At 43.7% G+C, this 17,389-nt stretch overlaps 1 protein-coding gene across 2 annotated transcripts; it reads right to left on the bottom strand.

Moving 5' to 3' along the window:
• Positions 1 to 66: 66 nt before the first annotated feature.
• On the bottom strand, positions 67 to 11,979 carry LOC138965027 (zinc finger C3HC-type protein 1-like). Of its 2 annotated transcripts, none has more exons than XM_070337147.1 (9): positions 11,859 to 11,979; positions 11,177 to 11,318; positions 10,521 to 10,671; positions 9,569 to 9,652; positions 7,843 to 7,970; positions 7,139 to 7,245; positions 5,803 to 5,965; positions 3,435 to 3,740; positions 67 to 1,754 (listed from the first exon to the last, which is right to left on the bottom strand). In XM_070337147.1, exons 1-9 carry the CDS (start codon positions 11,945 to 11,947, stop codon positions 1,656 to 1,658), a joined length of 1,269 nt encoding a protein of 422 aa, XP_070193248.1. In that variant the 5' UTR covers positions 11,948 to 11,979; the 3' UTR covers positions 67 to 1,655. The 2 variants fall into 2 exon arrangements, with proteins under 2 accessions (XP_070193248.1, XP_070193249.1); XM_070337148.1 differs by lacking the exon at positions 11,859 to 11,979 and adding an exon at positions 11,634 to 11,734.
• Positions 11,980 to 17,389: the final 5,410 nt, after the last annotated feature.

Below are 17,389 nucleotides of genomic sequence, written 5' to 3'. Positions count from 1 at the left end.
ACTATAACTGTACTTTTTTAGCAAGTGGGGAGGGGGGAGCGTTATACACTTTGAGCGACACAAAGACAGATTTTACCAAGTGGCTTTTATTTTCGCATATGACACAGTAGACCTATTATGATCATGCAAAATAATACATATAGCACTGGAATGGACAAGTAAGTTGTTACTTCAGTGGGAGCAGTTACTTCAGTGAACATCGAGATAGACTGGAAGCACAAAAGTTTGCCAGGCAGGAGATGTAAATTCCAGTCATACAGGGAAAATGAATTGCTGCAATTAAAAAAAACTCTGTAAATTGAATACTGATAAAAGTGATTGAGAAGTCAACTCTGGTTGTGATTTCACATTCAAGACACGGCCAAGAAGATGCAAATGGAATTTTCAAGATATCTCTCCCCTGCACAATGCTTTGTTCATGCTTTTGCCTTTTTTAATCAATGTAATTACAGATGTATGAGAAGACAGAAAGATACTACTAGACAACTAGCCCAAAAGCTGACTAGAACGCCAAATGGCTGAAACACATTTAGTTGAACATTTGAAGAGTTGTGCCAAAAACTGATGTAAGTAGTTTTGCTCTGTACATGATATGGTGGCAATGAAAAAAGAAACAGAAGTGCTTGCACAGAGAACAGGAAAACATGTTGAAACTGACAAAAAGAAAGAGCAAAAATACAAATTCACAAAGAATTGGCATTTACAAAGCAAACTGGTAATTTAAAAATCACAAGAGTACACAAATTTATATAGCAATAAAACATTTCCGCATAGGCGCACAAATCAGTGGTCATTTACAAAAACAATAAAATAAACATCAAATTGCCAGCTTGAGCCAAAATATGATTATTTACACAATCAAAGGGGATTTTCTTCAAAACATAATGGATCTGATCTTCACAGAGACAAAATACAAAGCAAACAATCACCAAATTCAATACTTTATACATCATTATTTTAATGCACACAAATCTCTTGAAAAGCAAACAATATCAACGTGTCAAACAGAACATTTTATGTTAACAAACTACAGCTCTCAATGGGTACATCAGTTAACCACAGCAAGTCTACAAGAGTTGCAGTCTTTCAAACAATCTCGCTCTGTTGAATACTGTAAACTTCACATCACTGACCACGGTATGACGCCCTTTAGCATTGGTTACAGCCAATTCATGGCAAACAGGTCGTCCCCCCACTTGACAAAAACTTAAAAGTCTGTTTTCTGTGCGAGTACGTGCATGGAGTTAAAAATATATTGTTTTTCTTTTGGAAATTATCTTCACTGATTTAGGTCAGTTTTGACAAGACTTTATATTGTCAGGAAACAACCAGATTATTAGATTAAAGTGTAAAGATTAGAACTCTGCGTGTGTGTGAGTGCACGCTCAACTTTTCGAATGTCAACTTTTCATCAACGACTTCTATGGCAAATGCAAATTAAGCCCCAACTAGTCTTACCCTTCTCCTTGCAACAGAAATGAAAACAGAAATGAAAACAGAAAAACCATTGTCTCAACCTCGGCCCTAAGTATTCAAACACACACACACACACACAATTTCTGACAATATCTCTCTCTCTCTCTCTTTCCAGATTCAGGTTCCAGCACCTTTCAATAATTCAAGAACATCTTGCGTGTGACTTTGTTGAGATCTTGTTAGGATGGAGAAGTAGTGGAGGAAGTCTTCGGGTTTTCTGGCGAGGACCAAGCCTTGAGCACTTTGCGAATGCAGTGTAAACCTTCCACTATTGATGACTGAAACACACAAAACAGAATCTGATAAAACAAACCCAGAAAACAAAATCTTATGAAACAAACCCTCCAAAAACACACACACTGATGTAACACACAGAAAAGAGAATCTGATGAAACAGACACAGAAAACAGAATCTGACGAAACAAAAGAAAAAAAACATCTGATGAAACGGACCCAGAAAACAGAATCTGATGAAACAGACATAGAAAACAGAATCTTATGAAACAAACCCTCCAAAACACCCACTGATTAAACAGACACAGAAATCAGAACCTGATGAAACAAAAGAAAAAAACAACATCTGATGAAACAGAAAATGAACCCAATAAAACGAACACAATAAACAATCTGATGAAACAAACGTTAAAAGAGAGAAGGAAGGAACTGCTAGTTTTGTGTTGTGGAAGGATAACAGAAAAGCCCTATTTCCTTTGAGTAATACTATTAATAGTAATAAGGTGTAAGGAAGTCTAAAATTGTGGATGCTAAGGACTGCAAATTCTGTCTGATGTATTATAGAGAAAATACTTTGTATGATTCCAGCCAGTTTCACAGTTCTCCAATTTCTCTCTCGCTATAAATGGAACAGAGGATTGTTTACCTTTTTAATCTCTACCCTCTTCTGGTTGCCTCGGCTCTGTCTTTTTCTTCCACTTTCATGGGTTGCAACTCCCACATACACTCGTGTTTTGCATAAGTGTTTTTTTGTGTTTCACCTGTATGACTGTTCCCCCCCACATTCCCACCATTTAGGCAGCCATACACTGTTTTTTTGGGGGGATGCACGTTGGGTATTTTTATGTTTCTACAACCCACCAAACTCTAAAATGGATTACAGGATCTTTCCCGTGCCTACTTGGTCTTGTGCTTATGCGTACTCTACACACAAAGGGGGGTAAGGCACTAGCAGATCTGCAAATAAATTGACCTGGGAGATTCAAAAATGTCCATCTTAACTAAACGAAACAGATTGCAGTGGGGATTCAAACCCCCGAATGTTCAATGTTCCACATGGAAGGATGACATCTTAACCGCTAGGCTACATTACGCATGTCTCGGGTTGCCTCGTCTTTTATGGATAGGGGCCGTACTGGTGTTTAATATCTGTTCCTACTTACATCAGTCAGTTAACACACACACACAAACATAGATTGCAGATCTTCAAATAAATTGACTTGGGAGATTCAAAAACTGGTCATCTTAACTAAATACAACAAAATGCAGTGGGAATTCAAAGCTCGAAACTTCCATACGGAAGGCCGCCGTCTTAACCACTAGACAATGACACCTGTCTCCAGTTGCATCGTCTTTTGGGGAAAGGGGCAGTACTACAGTTTAAAATCTTTTCCTACTTACATCAGTCAGTTAACACACACAGTGACACATACAAAACCACACACACAAAACCACACACACACAAAACCAAACACACAGTGACACACACACAAAACCAAACACACACAGTGACACACAGACAAAACCACACACACAGTGACACACACACAAAACCAAACACACACAGTGACACACACACAAAACCACACACACAGTGACACACACACAAAACCAAACACACACAGTGACACACACACACAGACAAAACCACACACACAGTGACACACACACAAAACCAAACACACACACAGATAATGATGATTCCAAGCACTCTGCCCGCTGACCTGTCTGACTTGTTGCACGAGGCGTCGCGACTGGCTGAGCAAGCCGGGGGCCACCAGCCTGACCCCTAGAACCCACGCCGGTTGTTTCTGATTCATCACCACCCTCCCTGCGTCTCCTCCTCCTCCCCCTCCCCCAGGGCTTCCGCCACTTCTCTCGTCTTCCGGTGTTGCTGCACTGCTGTCAGGCGTGGGTGAGCTCTCCGGGGTGGGCACGAGAGTCATGGCATCTTCAGAGGGAGTGTGCAAGGCGATCCAGGGACACCACGCGTGGTGGCTACTGATAGGGTCCAGCGTGCTCTGTGGTTCCTGCAAAGCAAAACATCTATATATATATACGACTTTTGTCTGTGTGTCTGTGTGTCTGTGTGTGTGTGAGTTCGCGATGCACGGCCAAAGTTCTCGATGGATCTGCTTCAAATTTGGTGGGCATATTCAGGTAGACCCGGGACAGGACACAACCTGGTCGATATTTCAACACGTGCTCTCAGCGCGCAGCGCAGAACCGATTTTGGTTCCACCTCAGCTACCCGGGCCCCCATACCGACACACCAAAGCCGCTACACCACATCACAACGCCAAAGTTCTCGGTGGATCTTTTTCAAATTTGGACACCGTATTCAGCTACACCCCGGACACAATATCATCGATGAGATATTTCAACACGTGCTCTCAGCGCGCAGCGCTGAACGGATTTTGGTTTTTGTGTTCATTTCACCATTATAAGTAACTCTTCCTTATCTTCTCCAGTGTTTAGCGTTTATCTCCCTTCCTTCGTGTGGCTTTCCCGTTTGTAAGTTACTATTTTTAGAATGTCACTGCGCTGTCCACTGCGCTGTCCACAACGCTTCCCTTGCACCCGTAAGTTGTTCTTACTGTCAAAGTGAAAAGGTCGAATCAATTTATAGCCACGCGAAAAATACACTCTCACCTATCTCTATATATTTATAGATATAGATATGCATATATATATATATATACGGCTTCTCTGTGTTTGTGTGTGTTTGTGTGTATGTGTAGAGTTCTGTTTGTGATGTGGTCTAGCGGCTTTTGTCTGTCTGTATGTTCTGGCATTTGAGAAGCCACAGCAGATAATATAGGGCTAAGAAATAAGCTCTAAAATTCTCAATCCCGTTTGACAGGACTTCGCCTTCAAAGGTGATTGTGGTGAACCGCCACGCTGTCTGTCTCTGTCTCGCGATTCACCCCGGCGAAGCCGGGTATTCCTCTAGTCAGATATATAATGTGAATAGAAAATGGTCAAAAAGGAGGAAATATGGTTTGCCAAAATAAGACATTTATCAGATTTTATCAGTTTTTCTGAACCCTGATGTAAGAAAAGAAGGGAAATCGATTTACACGTTAGGCGTGTTGCCTCCAGCTTCAAAATAAATTTAACAAGTTTATTTTAAATATCCAACATGAACACCCAGAGAGGTTCAAAGGAGGAAGATTCTCATGCCTGAAACATGTAAGAGCACATTACAAGGAGCGGGGAGATAACTCAGTCAGTAGAGGCGCTGGCCTTGAAACAAGTTTGTCGTGGGGCGAGAGATTTATTTTCCACAGCCAACTTTGTGCAGACTCTCCTCGGCGTCCGAACACAGTCCGTGTCTCACATATATATATGCGCACAATTAAGATCCCAAGTTCACAGCATAAGTCTCAGGACTTGGAATCATAAACACAAGCATGCAGAGCAATAAAAGGGTAGCGCCCTACTGTATGGCAGCTCTTTCTTTCTTTCTTTCTTTGGTGTTTAACGTCGTTTTCAACCACGAAGGTTATACCGCGACGGGGAAAGGGGGGGAGATGGGATAGAGCCACTTGTCAATTGGTTTTTTTTTTAATGTTTTTTTTGTTGTTGTTGTATTTGCCAAGCACATCATTGTGGGGCTTTTTTTTCCCAATTGTTTCTTGTTCACAAAAGCACTAATCAAAAAATTGCTCCAGGGGCTTGCAACGTAGTACAATATATCATTATATGACCTCACTGGGAGAATGCAAGTTTCCAGTACAAAGGACTTAACATTTCTTACATACTGCTTGACTAATATATTTACAAACATTGACTATATTCTATACAAGAAACACTTAACAAGGGTAAAAGGAGAAACAGAATCCGTTAGTCACCTCTTACGACATGCTGGGGAGCATCGGGTAAATTCTTCCCCCTAACCCGCGGGGGGAGTATGGCAGCTCGCAGCATAGAGGTGTACAAAATCATAGCATCCAACACTGCTAAACCATTCTGACAAGTAGGCATGCAAACCTTGATACCTTTTGATTTCAAGAAACCAAACTTAATAAACATAAAAAGACAGAAAGCTAGGTACAGAGAAAGAGAGGATAGAAAAGGGTGTTCCCTCACTATTTTTCGCATTTTGGAAGGAATGGCAGAGTCCCCAGAATCATCCACTTCTTGGCGCTCGTCACTGCCGTTGGAAGCGGGTCTGCTTCCGGCCGGGGTGAAGTTCCACAATCCCATCTGCCGCCTGCACATGCTGCACACCACGATCTGCTGGTTCTTCTCGCTGTAATGAACATTGAGGTGAACAATTACTGTTGAACCCCCTTTTTAGGACCCCCCCAATCTGAGACTTCTCCCTTTTTTTTCTTCTTCTGCGTTCGTGGGCTGAAACTCCCACGTACACTCGTGTTTTTTGCACGAGTGGAATTTTACGTGTATGACCGTTTTTTTACCCCGCCATTTAGGCAGCCATACGCCGTTTTCGGAGGATGCATGCTGGGTATTTTCGTGTTTCTATAACCCACCGAACTCTGACATGGATTACAGGATCTTTTTCGTGCGCACTTGGTCTTGTGCTTGCGTGTACACACGGGGGGTGTTCGGACACCGAGGAGAGTCTGCACACAAAGTTGACTCTGAGAAATAAATCTCTCGCCGAACGTGGGGACGAACTCACGCTGACAGCGGCCAACTGGATACAAATCCAGCGCACTACCGACTGAGCCACATCCCCGCCCCTTCTCCCTTTTAAAGACCTTGATATTTCAGATTTTCTGTTCATAACCTTTGTAAATTTGCCCCCATTTAAGCAGAGGACACATTCAATGGACCATCAGAGGTTACAAAATATCAGACTCCCTCCTGCCAAAAACCTGCTTTTCTCAGATTTTTAGAGGTCTTAAATAGGGGGGGGGGGGGGGGGGGGGGTTCCCACAGTATCAATTCTCCTTATTTAGGTTTTAAAAACCCCACTGTTTTCTGCCTTCAGTGCTCCAGATGATAGTCTTCCAATTCCACTGAGAACATTAAGTGCCAGACTTCTGGCATTTTCTACACAGAAAACCTGTGTAACCCTCCAAAGTAAAGTTTTTGACTGAGGATACCAAGTACAGTAGAACCTGCCTTGGTGACCTAAGATTTCCCTCCGTTATAATTCCCTTTTCCATTTCCGTTAGTCCTTTACGTGGTTATAGACAGGTTCGGCTGTATCAGATTTCTAGCATGTTCTAGATAAGGAAGAATTCTTCACTGCTTAACTCTCAAAATCATCCGCTAAGAGTGAGGTTACAAAATATCAAATTTTCAGCATGCTTTAGACAAAACAGCAGTCTACTCTTTCAACTTCCAAATCATGGGCTTAGACAGATGAGACTTAAGTATAAGATCTCCAGCATGTTTAAACAAACAACCAGCCTCCTTGCTTTGTTGATTGACTGACTGATGATGCCAAGCTTACCACAGAGTCCAGCCAGTAAAGGCGAGGGTGATGACCTGAGTCGGGGTGTCCGTTTCCAACATGTCGTCCTCTGCACAAAACTTGGCCGCATGGACCTCAGCAAAACCCTGTGCACAAATAACAGACATGGATTTATTTACAGGGCTTACTGCAGTCAGCTTCTCCTGGATTGCATATTTTTTTTAGGGGTAAGGTTGAAGTTGGGGATACAGCCATACCAATTAACAGCAGTATGTTAGCCGATCTGCGAGGGGATACAGCCATACTAATTTACAGTAGTATGTTCGCCAATCTGCGATCTATAATGAAGACCAGAAATAGCAAAAGAAGAATTTGAGGGCTGAGCTGCATTGCCACATTTTCTTGTACTGACAGTGATATCAAATCTGACTTACTGGTAACTAAAGTTTGAACAAAAGCTAAAGTTTGAACAAAAGCTATATCAACAGACTCAGAAACAGATGTATCATGTTATAATCAAAACCTGCCCAGCCTTTATGAGCAAGTATTAGTGATAAGACTGATAGTGATAAAGAAACAAATCTTGCTGGTAAAACTAACACAATTATATCCCTGGTGCAACAGCATCATAATTCTAAGCAAAAGAGAAAATAGCTTTAGCAGTAACAAACACAACAAGAACAAATACTTTATTGTCTGTCTTTACAAAACAGAAGTTTGTCTTTAGGCCTGCCTCAACTAACCCATGTGTCCAGATGTGTGTAGACGAGTTCTGGGAGAAGGTCAGCACTCTGCCTCAAGGCATCAACTCGCTGGAGAAAATTCTTCCGCAATTCTTCCAGATCATGCAGACTTACTTTCAAGTAGGACTCTGTCACACACACACAAGATGCAACAAATATTTGTAAGCAACAACAACGAGGTTAAAATGAAGGTAAAATTACAAGTTGACTAAAAGTGATAAGTCCAGGGATGAAGGAAAAAAACAACTAATAAAAGACTTTAAGAGAGCTAGCCTTCTTCCCTTAAGTTTTAAAACAGGATTCAATGTAGAGTGGAACACCCCCCCCCCCCCCCCCCCCCATTTTACTGAAAGACCCCCAATTAAAGACTCCATCCTTTTTAAGACCTGATATTCTCACTTTTCTTTTTAGGTCTTAAAAGGGGGGGGGGGGGGTGTTCCATTGTACTGTGAAGATTCTCAAAACAGAAAAGGATGCACTTTAAGGTGGTTCTTTATTGAACCCGAAGTCAACTTCGCAATGTTTTTTTAAAAAAAAACTCAGTGCCAAAGCTTCATGTGGCCAGCTTGGTAAAGTATTTTTTGCGTAGTCGACTTCACTCAGTTAAGGACAGGCCTTACTGTGAAGATTCTCACAAAGTGAATTTCAGGCATGAGAATTGAAAATTGTAAAAAAAAAAAAAAAACAAGAAGGGCAAAGCCCATACGACTCACATGCTTTACACATTTTTCCTACCAAAATACATGTGACCTTGACCCAAGGTCAAGGTCATCCAAGGTCATGCAACACAAAGCTGTTAATTCAAGACATAGGAAGTACAATGGTGCTTATTGGCTCTTTCTACCATGAGATATGGTCACTTTTAGTGGTTCACTACCTTATTTTGGTCACATTTCATAAGGGTCAAAGTGACCTTGACCATGATCATATGTGACCAAATGTGTCTCATGATGAAAGCATAACATGTGCCCCACATAATTTTTAAGTTTGAAACAGTTATCTTCCATAGTTCAGGGTCAAGGTCACTTCAAAATATGTATACAATCCAACTTTGAAGAGCTCCTGTGACCTTGACCTTGAAGCAAGGTAAACCAAACTGGTATCAAAAGATGGGGCTTACTTTGCCCTATATATCATATATAGGTGAGGTATTGAATCTCAAAAACTTCAGAGAAAATGTGAAAAATGTGAAAAATAGCTGTTTTTTAGGCAACATTTATGGCCCCTGCGACCTTGACCTTGAAGCAAGGTCAAGATGCTATGTATGTTTTTTGGGGCCTTGTCATCATACACCATCTTGCCAAATTTGGTACTGATAGACTGAATAGTGTCCAAGAAATATCCAACGTTAAAGTTTTCCGGACGGACGGACGTCCGGACGGACGGACGGACGGACGACTCGGGTGAGTACATAGACTCACTTTTGCTTCGCATGTGAGTCAAAAAGGCTGAAATTTTGTAAGTAATATTAAAGTCAACGGCACGGGGGCATGACCCCCCCCCCCCCCCCCTCGATAAATGCTGTCTCCAAAGAACCCAAATGGTGCAATTTGGTGTCATTTTAGCTCCAAGTTTGCCATTAAATTCAGTTTTTAGAACCACTTTTGCCTCCCCCATTTTTTTCCCAGCAGACACTTCTGTTTTTCGGCGGAACAAAAAGAAAATTCGGCGGAATTTTGCCTTTCGGCAGACAATTCCCATGCCTGGAATTTAGATGAAAACTGACCTGGGCAAGGGTTAACAGCCAGTGTGCAAAACTTCTCATGAGACGATAACAACTTCTTCCTCAGTTCCTCACTGGCTTCTTTGTCTGCAACAGTGAACAAGAGGCGAAGCCTTCAAGGCTCACGTAAGAAATAGACAAACAGTAACACAAACTCAATCACTCCGTCACACATACACACCCACACACACAGTAAGCTTAGGTGACACTGTGCAAGAAAGAGAGACACTAGATCTAGATCTGTCTGTCTGCATGTAGCCTACTTACAGGGACACGACTGCCAAATAGTCTCGGCCCGCTCAAAATAACAATGACCGAGACCACACACACCACGCGAGAGAGAAAGACTACAGGGAGGCATGCCGTCATGATGCATTAATTGACGTCAAACACTTTTGACCGTGACGTAATCTTATGCGAGCTTTATCCATAGTCTTGGATAACCACTCACACATAGACTCGGAAATGTTAAAGTTTCTACCACAGACATACACACACACGCACACACACACGCACAAACGCACAGACAGACAAAGTTACGATCGCATAGGCTACACTTCGTGAGCCAAAAAGTATACATTAAGACAAATTACTATTTTCGTTGAGTGCAACTGCAAGCTGGATAGAGATACTAATAATTGGTGTTATTTCTTCATATCATTTGATAAGTGTGGATAGCTCAACAGCTCATTTAAAATCCTATCACTATGGAAAGACACTATTGATTGTATAGTGGTCGACATGCAGGATTTATTTGGAGGGTAGGTAATAGCTCAGAAAGTAACCAAATCTAATTAAATACAATCATAGTAGACTTTTCAGTCTGATAAAAAAAGACATCACACTCTGAGCTCTGAACTGTTTGCATTTTTCTTCCCCCATTGACCTTTTATTAATAGCAGCACACAGAAATATTACTTTTTTTCTTTTTGTTCAAATTGAAACTAAAACTCACAAGCTTTTGCATTTGCTTTGGATCCCAGACTGCCACACAGGTTGGCCCCACAGGCCGTGCAGTGAAGCATGTCATACTCGGTATTCTCCCAACCATAACGGCTGCACACTAGAGGAGACAACTCCTTTGGCTTGGCGAACCAAGTGATCGGGTGTCTTGGGTTAAGAATATAAACAGCTGTGTGTGAATAATGCATCATCAAAGTAGACTTCCTGTGTGAATGTATTTTTCCCAGCAGGCATTTCCAATAACTTCACAAGAAAACTGTTCCAGGACTTGCATACATTACAGCGCAGCAATGCCAAAAGATGTGGAACAAAAACATACAAAATGTTAATTAAATGTCTGCAGATGTAGCCATTGATTTTTGGAACAGAAGAAAGAAATCAGTACTACTACCACTAGGGTTCATAAGGAAAGACACTTGACAATACAACAATTTGTCAAATGCAAAAAACTAGGTAATGTACTGCTAAAACTAGGAGAACACAAAGGAGAACAGCTCTCCCCCCACCCTCCCCCGTTAATACAAACTCAACCTTTCAGCTCAATTCTTTTAACAAGTCAACTGGCAGAAGAACGACCCATGGTCAAACATAATATATTTATTATTTTTAGATATAACTTATCGATTCAATGGGCATAACAAAGGATATAGAGAAGGTCTCCACTCGCTTGAGGAAGCTTGCAAAACTTCTCCTGTTTGAAGCTATCTCTGGAGAGGTCACGTCAGTCCCTGCGCTTCCAGCATGTGTTCTTTTTCCTGGACCCTTTGGTGTCTCCGCTTGCTTCTCAGGCCTGAAATATACACTGGCAATACAATATTTGAAAACCGGTGTGTTTGTCATATTCTTTTAGTTGAGACCCAAATAAAAAACATTGAAAATAAGTCTCCTGACTCAGTAACTGTGATTATAAACTTGCCTCCGAGTTAATCACTGTACGCAAATCACTGAAGTAAAATTTAAAATAACTGGCATGTTTAACAAATAATAAACTGGTGATAATGACATATATATGACTATGAGAATATATATTATATATTTTATTTTTAGTAGTTTACATTCAAATCAAATTCTAATAAAAACTTCAAATTCATTATATGGCAGCTACTTCTGCTGAAAAATGTCCTTCATCAGATAGCTCTGAGAATGAGGCAGCTAGCTTGTGTGTAGGGAGCTGCAAGTAACCCATTCGGATTTTACTCGACTGAGGGCGAAAGTGAAAGCACTGAAACTATTTCCCCGAATGGTGATCATTTTGTGAGCGACTTTTCAGTTTTTTCTTTTCCCACAGAGACAAAGGAAAGTATCAGGTCAACTATTTCTCATTACTCACGATGTTTTGGGCGATCGTTTTTCACTTTCGAATAAAAAAGAAGACAAAATATCTCTGACACGCTGCGGCGTCACTGGTTGGGCGGCCATTTTTAAATCAAATTGTTCTATCTGTTTACAGAAAAATAATTATTCCCTCAAAAAGACAGACGTTCGACTGCGTCAAGCATTCTTAGCAGGAACAATAGAGTACATATCTACATAAAAGCACTCGGAGCTGGATATTTAACTGTTTATTTGCGTACTTCAATGCGAGAAATTGTTGTAGGAAGTTTTATTTGTATAATTGTATACCGGTAAGACATTTTGTGTTTAGCCATGGCTGGAGGTCCGGCGAGCCGGATCCTGAGCCTGGGGGCTCAAGCACCGGCAAGTCGGTGCTCGAGCCCCAAGGATCAGGATCCGGCACTCACATGGGCGCTCACCCTGTAAATCATTATTTTGAGTTTGTGTAGGAGTTTCTAATCGTTGTTCAATTCAGAGACTGTGGCGAAAGATTGATAACGATCAGTGTTGGATTCAGAAAGACGTCGTTTATTTCGGCAACAGCACGGTCCGTGACTGACTGATGAGCGACTAACCGTAGCGGAGACTGACTGATGCGCGAGAAATAAGTCAGTTAAACAGATAATCTTTTTACAGAAAAAATACAAATGGACCCACCATGGCAAGGCTCTAACTTCGTGATCTCTAGCAAATTTCACTACAGACTGAGCTATGAAGGCAAGATAACTGATGGGTGAAAAATAGGAAAGTCTATTCTGTGAGATACTGCCCAGTACTTGAGCTCCTAGGCTCCCGGGATCCGGCTCGCCGATCATGACAAATACCAGAGGAAGTAATAAGTTACCTCCCATGGTATTATGGACCGCTGATTTTTAAATTGATTTTTATTCCTTCCAACCTATCCCCCTACACAACAACTCTTTTGGTTTTGGGGATGATTCGGGTGACATTCACGACCAAAAAAAAGTGACTTGTGGACCCCAAACAAATTACAAAGTGGATCGGAGCCGCGCGGCGCGTTCCGGGGCGTTCCGATTAGATGGTTCAAACTACAGGGCCGGACTAGGCTAAGAGGAGGGGGGGGGGGGGGGGGTGGGTTGCCAGCGGTGGTCCAGGGGGATGTTCCCCCTGGCGGGATGTTCCCGGCCCTGGCGGGGTCAAGGGGCAGAGCCCCTTGTGGGGGTCAGGGGGCGAAGCCCCCTGAAGCTGATGGGTATAGGTCATATTCTGAGATAGGAAAATGGTCGCTCCTTGCATGAAACGGTATAAAATAAACAATAATAAAAAATGTTTTAAATAAGTGAGGTACATGTTTAGGCCAGGGGGGGGGGGGGTGGGGGTTGCGCAACCCCCATAACCCCCCCGGTAGTCCGGCCCTGAACTAGTTTCATCGCCGAACACCATAAAATATATACTTTTGGAATCAGCAAATGATAAGGAACAGAGACACGATATTTCATGTGTCTTCTTCCAACAATAAAGAAAGTCTCTATTTAACGGTTTTCTTTTAAGCTCATATTTCAATCAAACATAACACTATATATTGTTGGAGGCAATGCAGAATACAATGTCACCTTTGTGATTTAAATATCCACTTTTAAGAAATTGACAAAATGATCGGCCAATCAAGTTTTGAGTGAGCATCTCATAAACGAACTTTTAAGCTACCAAGCTGAAATGCGATCCTATTGTCGGCACTAAGTCAAAGATCATGTAACCGGCAAACATTTCAAACAAACAGCCTATGAAAAACTCAGTCAGTCGCGGCAGCCACGGTACGTGAGAATGACGCCACAACTTCAGTCTGAAAACGGGAAAATATGACGTCATTAAATAGCCCCATGAAAAATGGGCAAAAAACGTTTCAAGGTAATGCTCACAAAAATGAATTACATGTGACACACACGCAATCAAACAAATAAACTGACAACTTGAAGCAGCTTTGTCGTTCACTACTAAGAAGGCGGAAGAATCAACCACAAGAGAAACTCAAAAGAGGCGGTTTAGAGTCAGTTATTGCTCTTTGCTTACGAGCATTTTCTTCCCGTCACAGTAATTGACATAACAGACTTCTTCTTCTTCTGCGTTCGTGGGCTAAAAACTCCCACGTACACTCGTGTCTTTGTTTTACGTGTATGACCGTTTTTACCCCGCCATTAAGGCAGCCATACGGCGCCGCTTTCGGAGGAAGCATGCTGGGTATTTTCGTGTTTCTATAACCCACCGAACTCTGACATGGATTACAGGATCTTTTTCGTGCGCACTTGTTCTTGTGTTTGCGTGTACACACGAAGGGGGATAAGCCACTAGCAGGTCTGCACATACTAAAGTTGACGGCACTGAGTTGACCTGGTATTCAGCCGTTTCCCGGCATGTCTTCGGCACCGCGGCCCCAGGCTCATCAGCAAGATTGCAATAAGAAAAGATATGACACCGGGCGAAAGACAAGAGGAGCAGGCTCTTTTTTTAGAATGGAAAGAGAGAAAGGCCCAGTCACTACAGGAAAACGACACACATGCCATCTGGATCAGAAGGAAGGGCAAAGTGGTAAACATCGGGAGGAACCCGCTGGCCCAGATGGACAGCGAGGAAGAAGCGCTCAAAGAACGTTGAAGAAGAGGAAGAAGAATGTAAATAGTTTTAAACGTGATCCAAACTGCGGGGAAAAAAAGACTTTGATGTACATACTCAGGCCAACTGCACTTGTATATATAGTAACGTTGACACCCTGAATACCAAGCGAGCTGAGCTTGCTGCCCTTGTGGAGATCCACAAACCCTCGATCATTGGCATTACGGAAATCAAACCGAAGAACGCTCGGTACAGTTTGCAGGAGTGTGAACTAGCAATACCAGACTACGAAATGTTTCATAATCTGGAAACCGGATCAAGAGGAATATGTCTGTATATACACAGCAGCCTGAAACCCTCCCCTGTAGACACTATAGACAGTGATTTTGAAGAACACATGCTAGCAGAATGCAAAAGAGACAACCTGCCCTCACTGCTTGTGGGGCTGGTCTACCGAAGCCCAAACTCCAGCAAAGACAACAACGAGAAGCTGAACTCCCTACTAGTGAAGGCTGCACAACTGAAACACTACGAGCTACTGATTATGGGAGACTTCAACTACCCAGAGATAGATTGGGACTCGAGCACCAGCGAAGCAGGACCATCACACCCAGCAACCTCTTTCGTCAAAGCAACAAAGGATGCATTTCTGGTACAGCACCAAAAAGAGCCCACAAGGTTTCGCCCAGGGCAGAAGGCCAACATAGTGGACCTGGTTTTGACCAGCGAGGAAGGCACAGTGGAAGAAATCAGCACCACGCCAGGTATGGGCAAGAGCGATCACTTCACCCTCATCATCGACCTGAGCATGAACATGAAGAAGCCCACAGCACGCACTTCTTTCAACTACGCAAAAATGGATGCGGACGTCCTGACTAGGGAACTGGGAGCGATCGACTGGAAGAGAGAGGGAAAGGGACTGAAAGTGGAAGAATACTGGACCCTGCTGAAAGGCAAGATCTCCAGTGCAGTTGAGAAGGCAGTACCAAAACGCAACACACAAGGCAGACGCAGGCAGAAGTGGATGGATGGTGGCACGCTGACCTCAGTACGAACCAAGCACAAACTGTTCCGACGATGGCTACAGACGAAGAGTGGGGAGGACTACACGGCCTATGTAAGAGCAAGGAATCGGGCATCGGCAGCCTGCAGGAGAGCAAAAAAGAAGCTGGAGAAAACGGTCGCAAAGAGCGCCAGGACCAACCCCAAGGCATTCTGGTCATACGTGAAGTCCAAGACCTCGACAAGATCGGGCGTGGGCGACCTAAAGAAAGAGGACGGAAATCGAGCCACAGCAGACCGGGACAAGGCAGAGCTGCTCAACACTTTTTTTCAGAGTGTATTCACCAATGAAGATGACGGCCCACTACCACAGCCTCCAACCTACAACTACGGAGAAGCACTCGTTGACTTCGACATCAAGGATGAGGAGGTGAAGAAGAAGCTCCAGGGTCTGAAGACGAACAAAGCGGGTGGACCGGATGGCATCAGCCCCTTGGTACTCTCGACGGCTGCGGACTCACTAGCACACCCAGTAGCGGAACTCTTCCGTCGCTCTCTGGCAGCCGAACAAGTACCAGGCGACTGGAAACGAGCTACGGTGACTCCTATCTTTAAGAAAGGCAGTCGCCTGACCCCAGGCAACTACAGACCGGTGAGCCTGACCTGTATCCTGTGCAAAGTGATGGAGGGTCTAGTGAGGGAGAGAGTCATGAAGCACCTGGCAGAGAATAACCTTATCCACAAAGAGCAGCACGGCTTCGTCGCAGGTCGGTCATGCGTGACTCAACTCCTGGATGTTTTGGATGCCTGGACTGAGGTTCTTGACGATGGCGGGAGTGTGGACATCATTTACACTGATTTCATGAAAGCGTTCGATTCGGTGCCTCACAAACGTCTGCTGTCAAAAGTTGCGGCCCACGGAATCCAAGGAAAGGTCCTAAGATGGGTGGAGTCATTCCTCACGGACAGAACCCAGTGCGTAGTGGTCAACGGAGCATCCTCACAGCAAGCTAAAGTTACTAGCGGCGTGCCGCAAGGCAGCGTTTGCGGGCCTCTACTCTTCGTCATCTACATCAACGACCTGCCGGAGGTGTGTTCCTGTCCTGTCCGCCTATTCGCCGACGATACGAAGGTCTACACTCGCAGCGACACAGAGGGGGGGCCAGAGGCACTACAGCATGACCTGGACAGTCTACAACAGTGGTCGGACAACTGGCTGCTCCGCTTCCACCCAGATAAGTGCCACACCTTGAAGCTCGGCAACAAGAAGTCCGAGGCAAAGTACTTTATGAAGGGGAAGAGGGGAGGAGTGGATGTCAACATTGAGCTACAGGAGAGTGAGGTGGAGAAAGACTTGGGTGTGCACGTCGACAACAGACTGAGCTTCAAAGAACACGTCAGCATAGTCTCTGGAAAGGCCAACCAGATCGTGGGCGTCATCAGGAGAACTTTTGACTACCTGACGGAGGAAATGTTCATCCAACTATACAAGAGTCTGGTCCGACCCAAGCTGGAATACGGGCACTCAGTGTGGCAGCCACACAACAAGATGCTATGTGCTGAAGTGGAGAACGTGCAACGCAGAGCGACCAAACTCATTCCAGGTCTGAAAGACGAGCCCTACTGTGAGAGGCTGAAAGCTCTGAAACTTCCAAGCCTGGAACACCGTCGCCTGCGGGGCGACATGATAGACACCTTCAAGTATGTGCACGGCATGTACGAAGCGGACAGACCCCACTTTGAGCCCATCAGCAGTAGAGACACTAGAGGCCACTCTCTGAAACTCGGCAAAGACCACTGTAGACTGAACGTACGAAGCAATTACTTCTCCCAGCGAGTAGTGAACACCTGGAACAGTTTGCCTGAAGAGGCAGTAACAGCGCCATCAGTCAACAGCTTTAAGACCAGAATAGACAATTTCTGGCGCCACAGTACTTCTATGTACAACCCTAC

The sequence above is a fragment of the Littorina saxatilis genome, linkage group LG4, assembly GCF_037325665.1.
Source record: "Littorina saxatilis isolate snail1 linkage group LG4, US_GU_Lsax_2.0, whole genome shotgun sequence".
Classification (NCBI taxonomy): domain Eukaryota; kingdom Metazoa; phylum Mollusca; class Gastropoda; order Littorinimorpha; family Littorinidae; genus Littorina; species Littorina saxatilis.
This window is presented reverse-complemented; position numbering and strand designations above follow the sequence as displayed.

What these genes read in the sequence shown, in the direction of transcription:
- LOC138965027 (XM_070337147.1), bottom strand. Translation starts at nt 11,947, where the DNA reads ATGGCCGCCCAACCAGTGACGCCGCAGCGTGTCAGAGATATTTTGTCT. An exon ending in AAACGATCGCCCAAAACATC is followed by an intron (nt 11,319 to 11,858) that starts GTGAGTAATGAG and finishes TGTATATTTCAG; the next exon opens with GCCTGAGAAGCAAGCGGAGA. An exon ending in TCGTGCAACAAGTCAGACAG is followed by an intron (nt 1,755 to 3,434) that starts GTCAGCGGGCAG and finishes TGTGTGTTTCAG; the next exon opens with TCATCAATAGTGGAAGGTTT.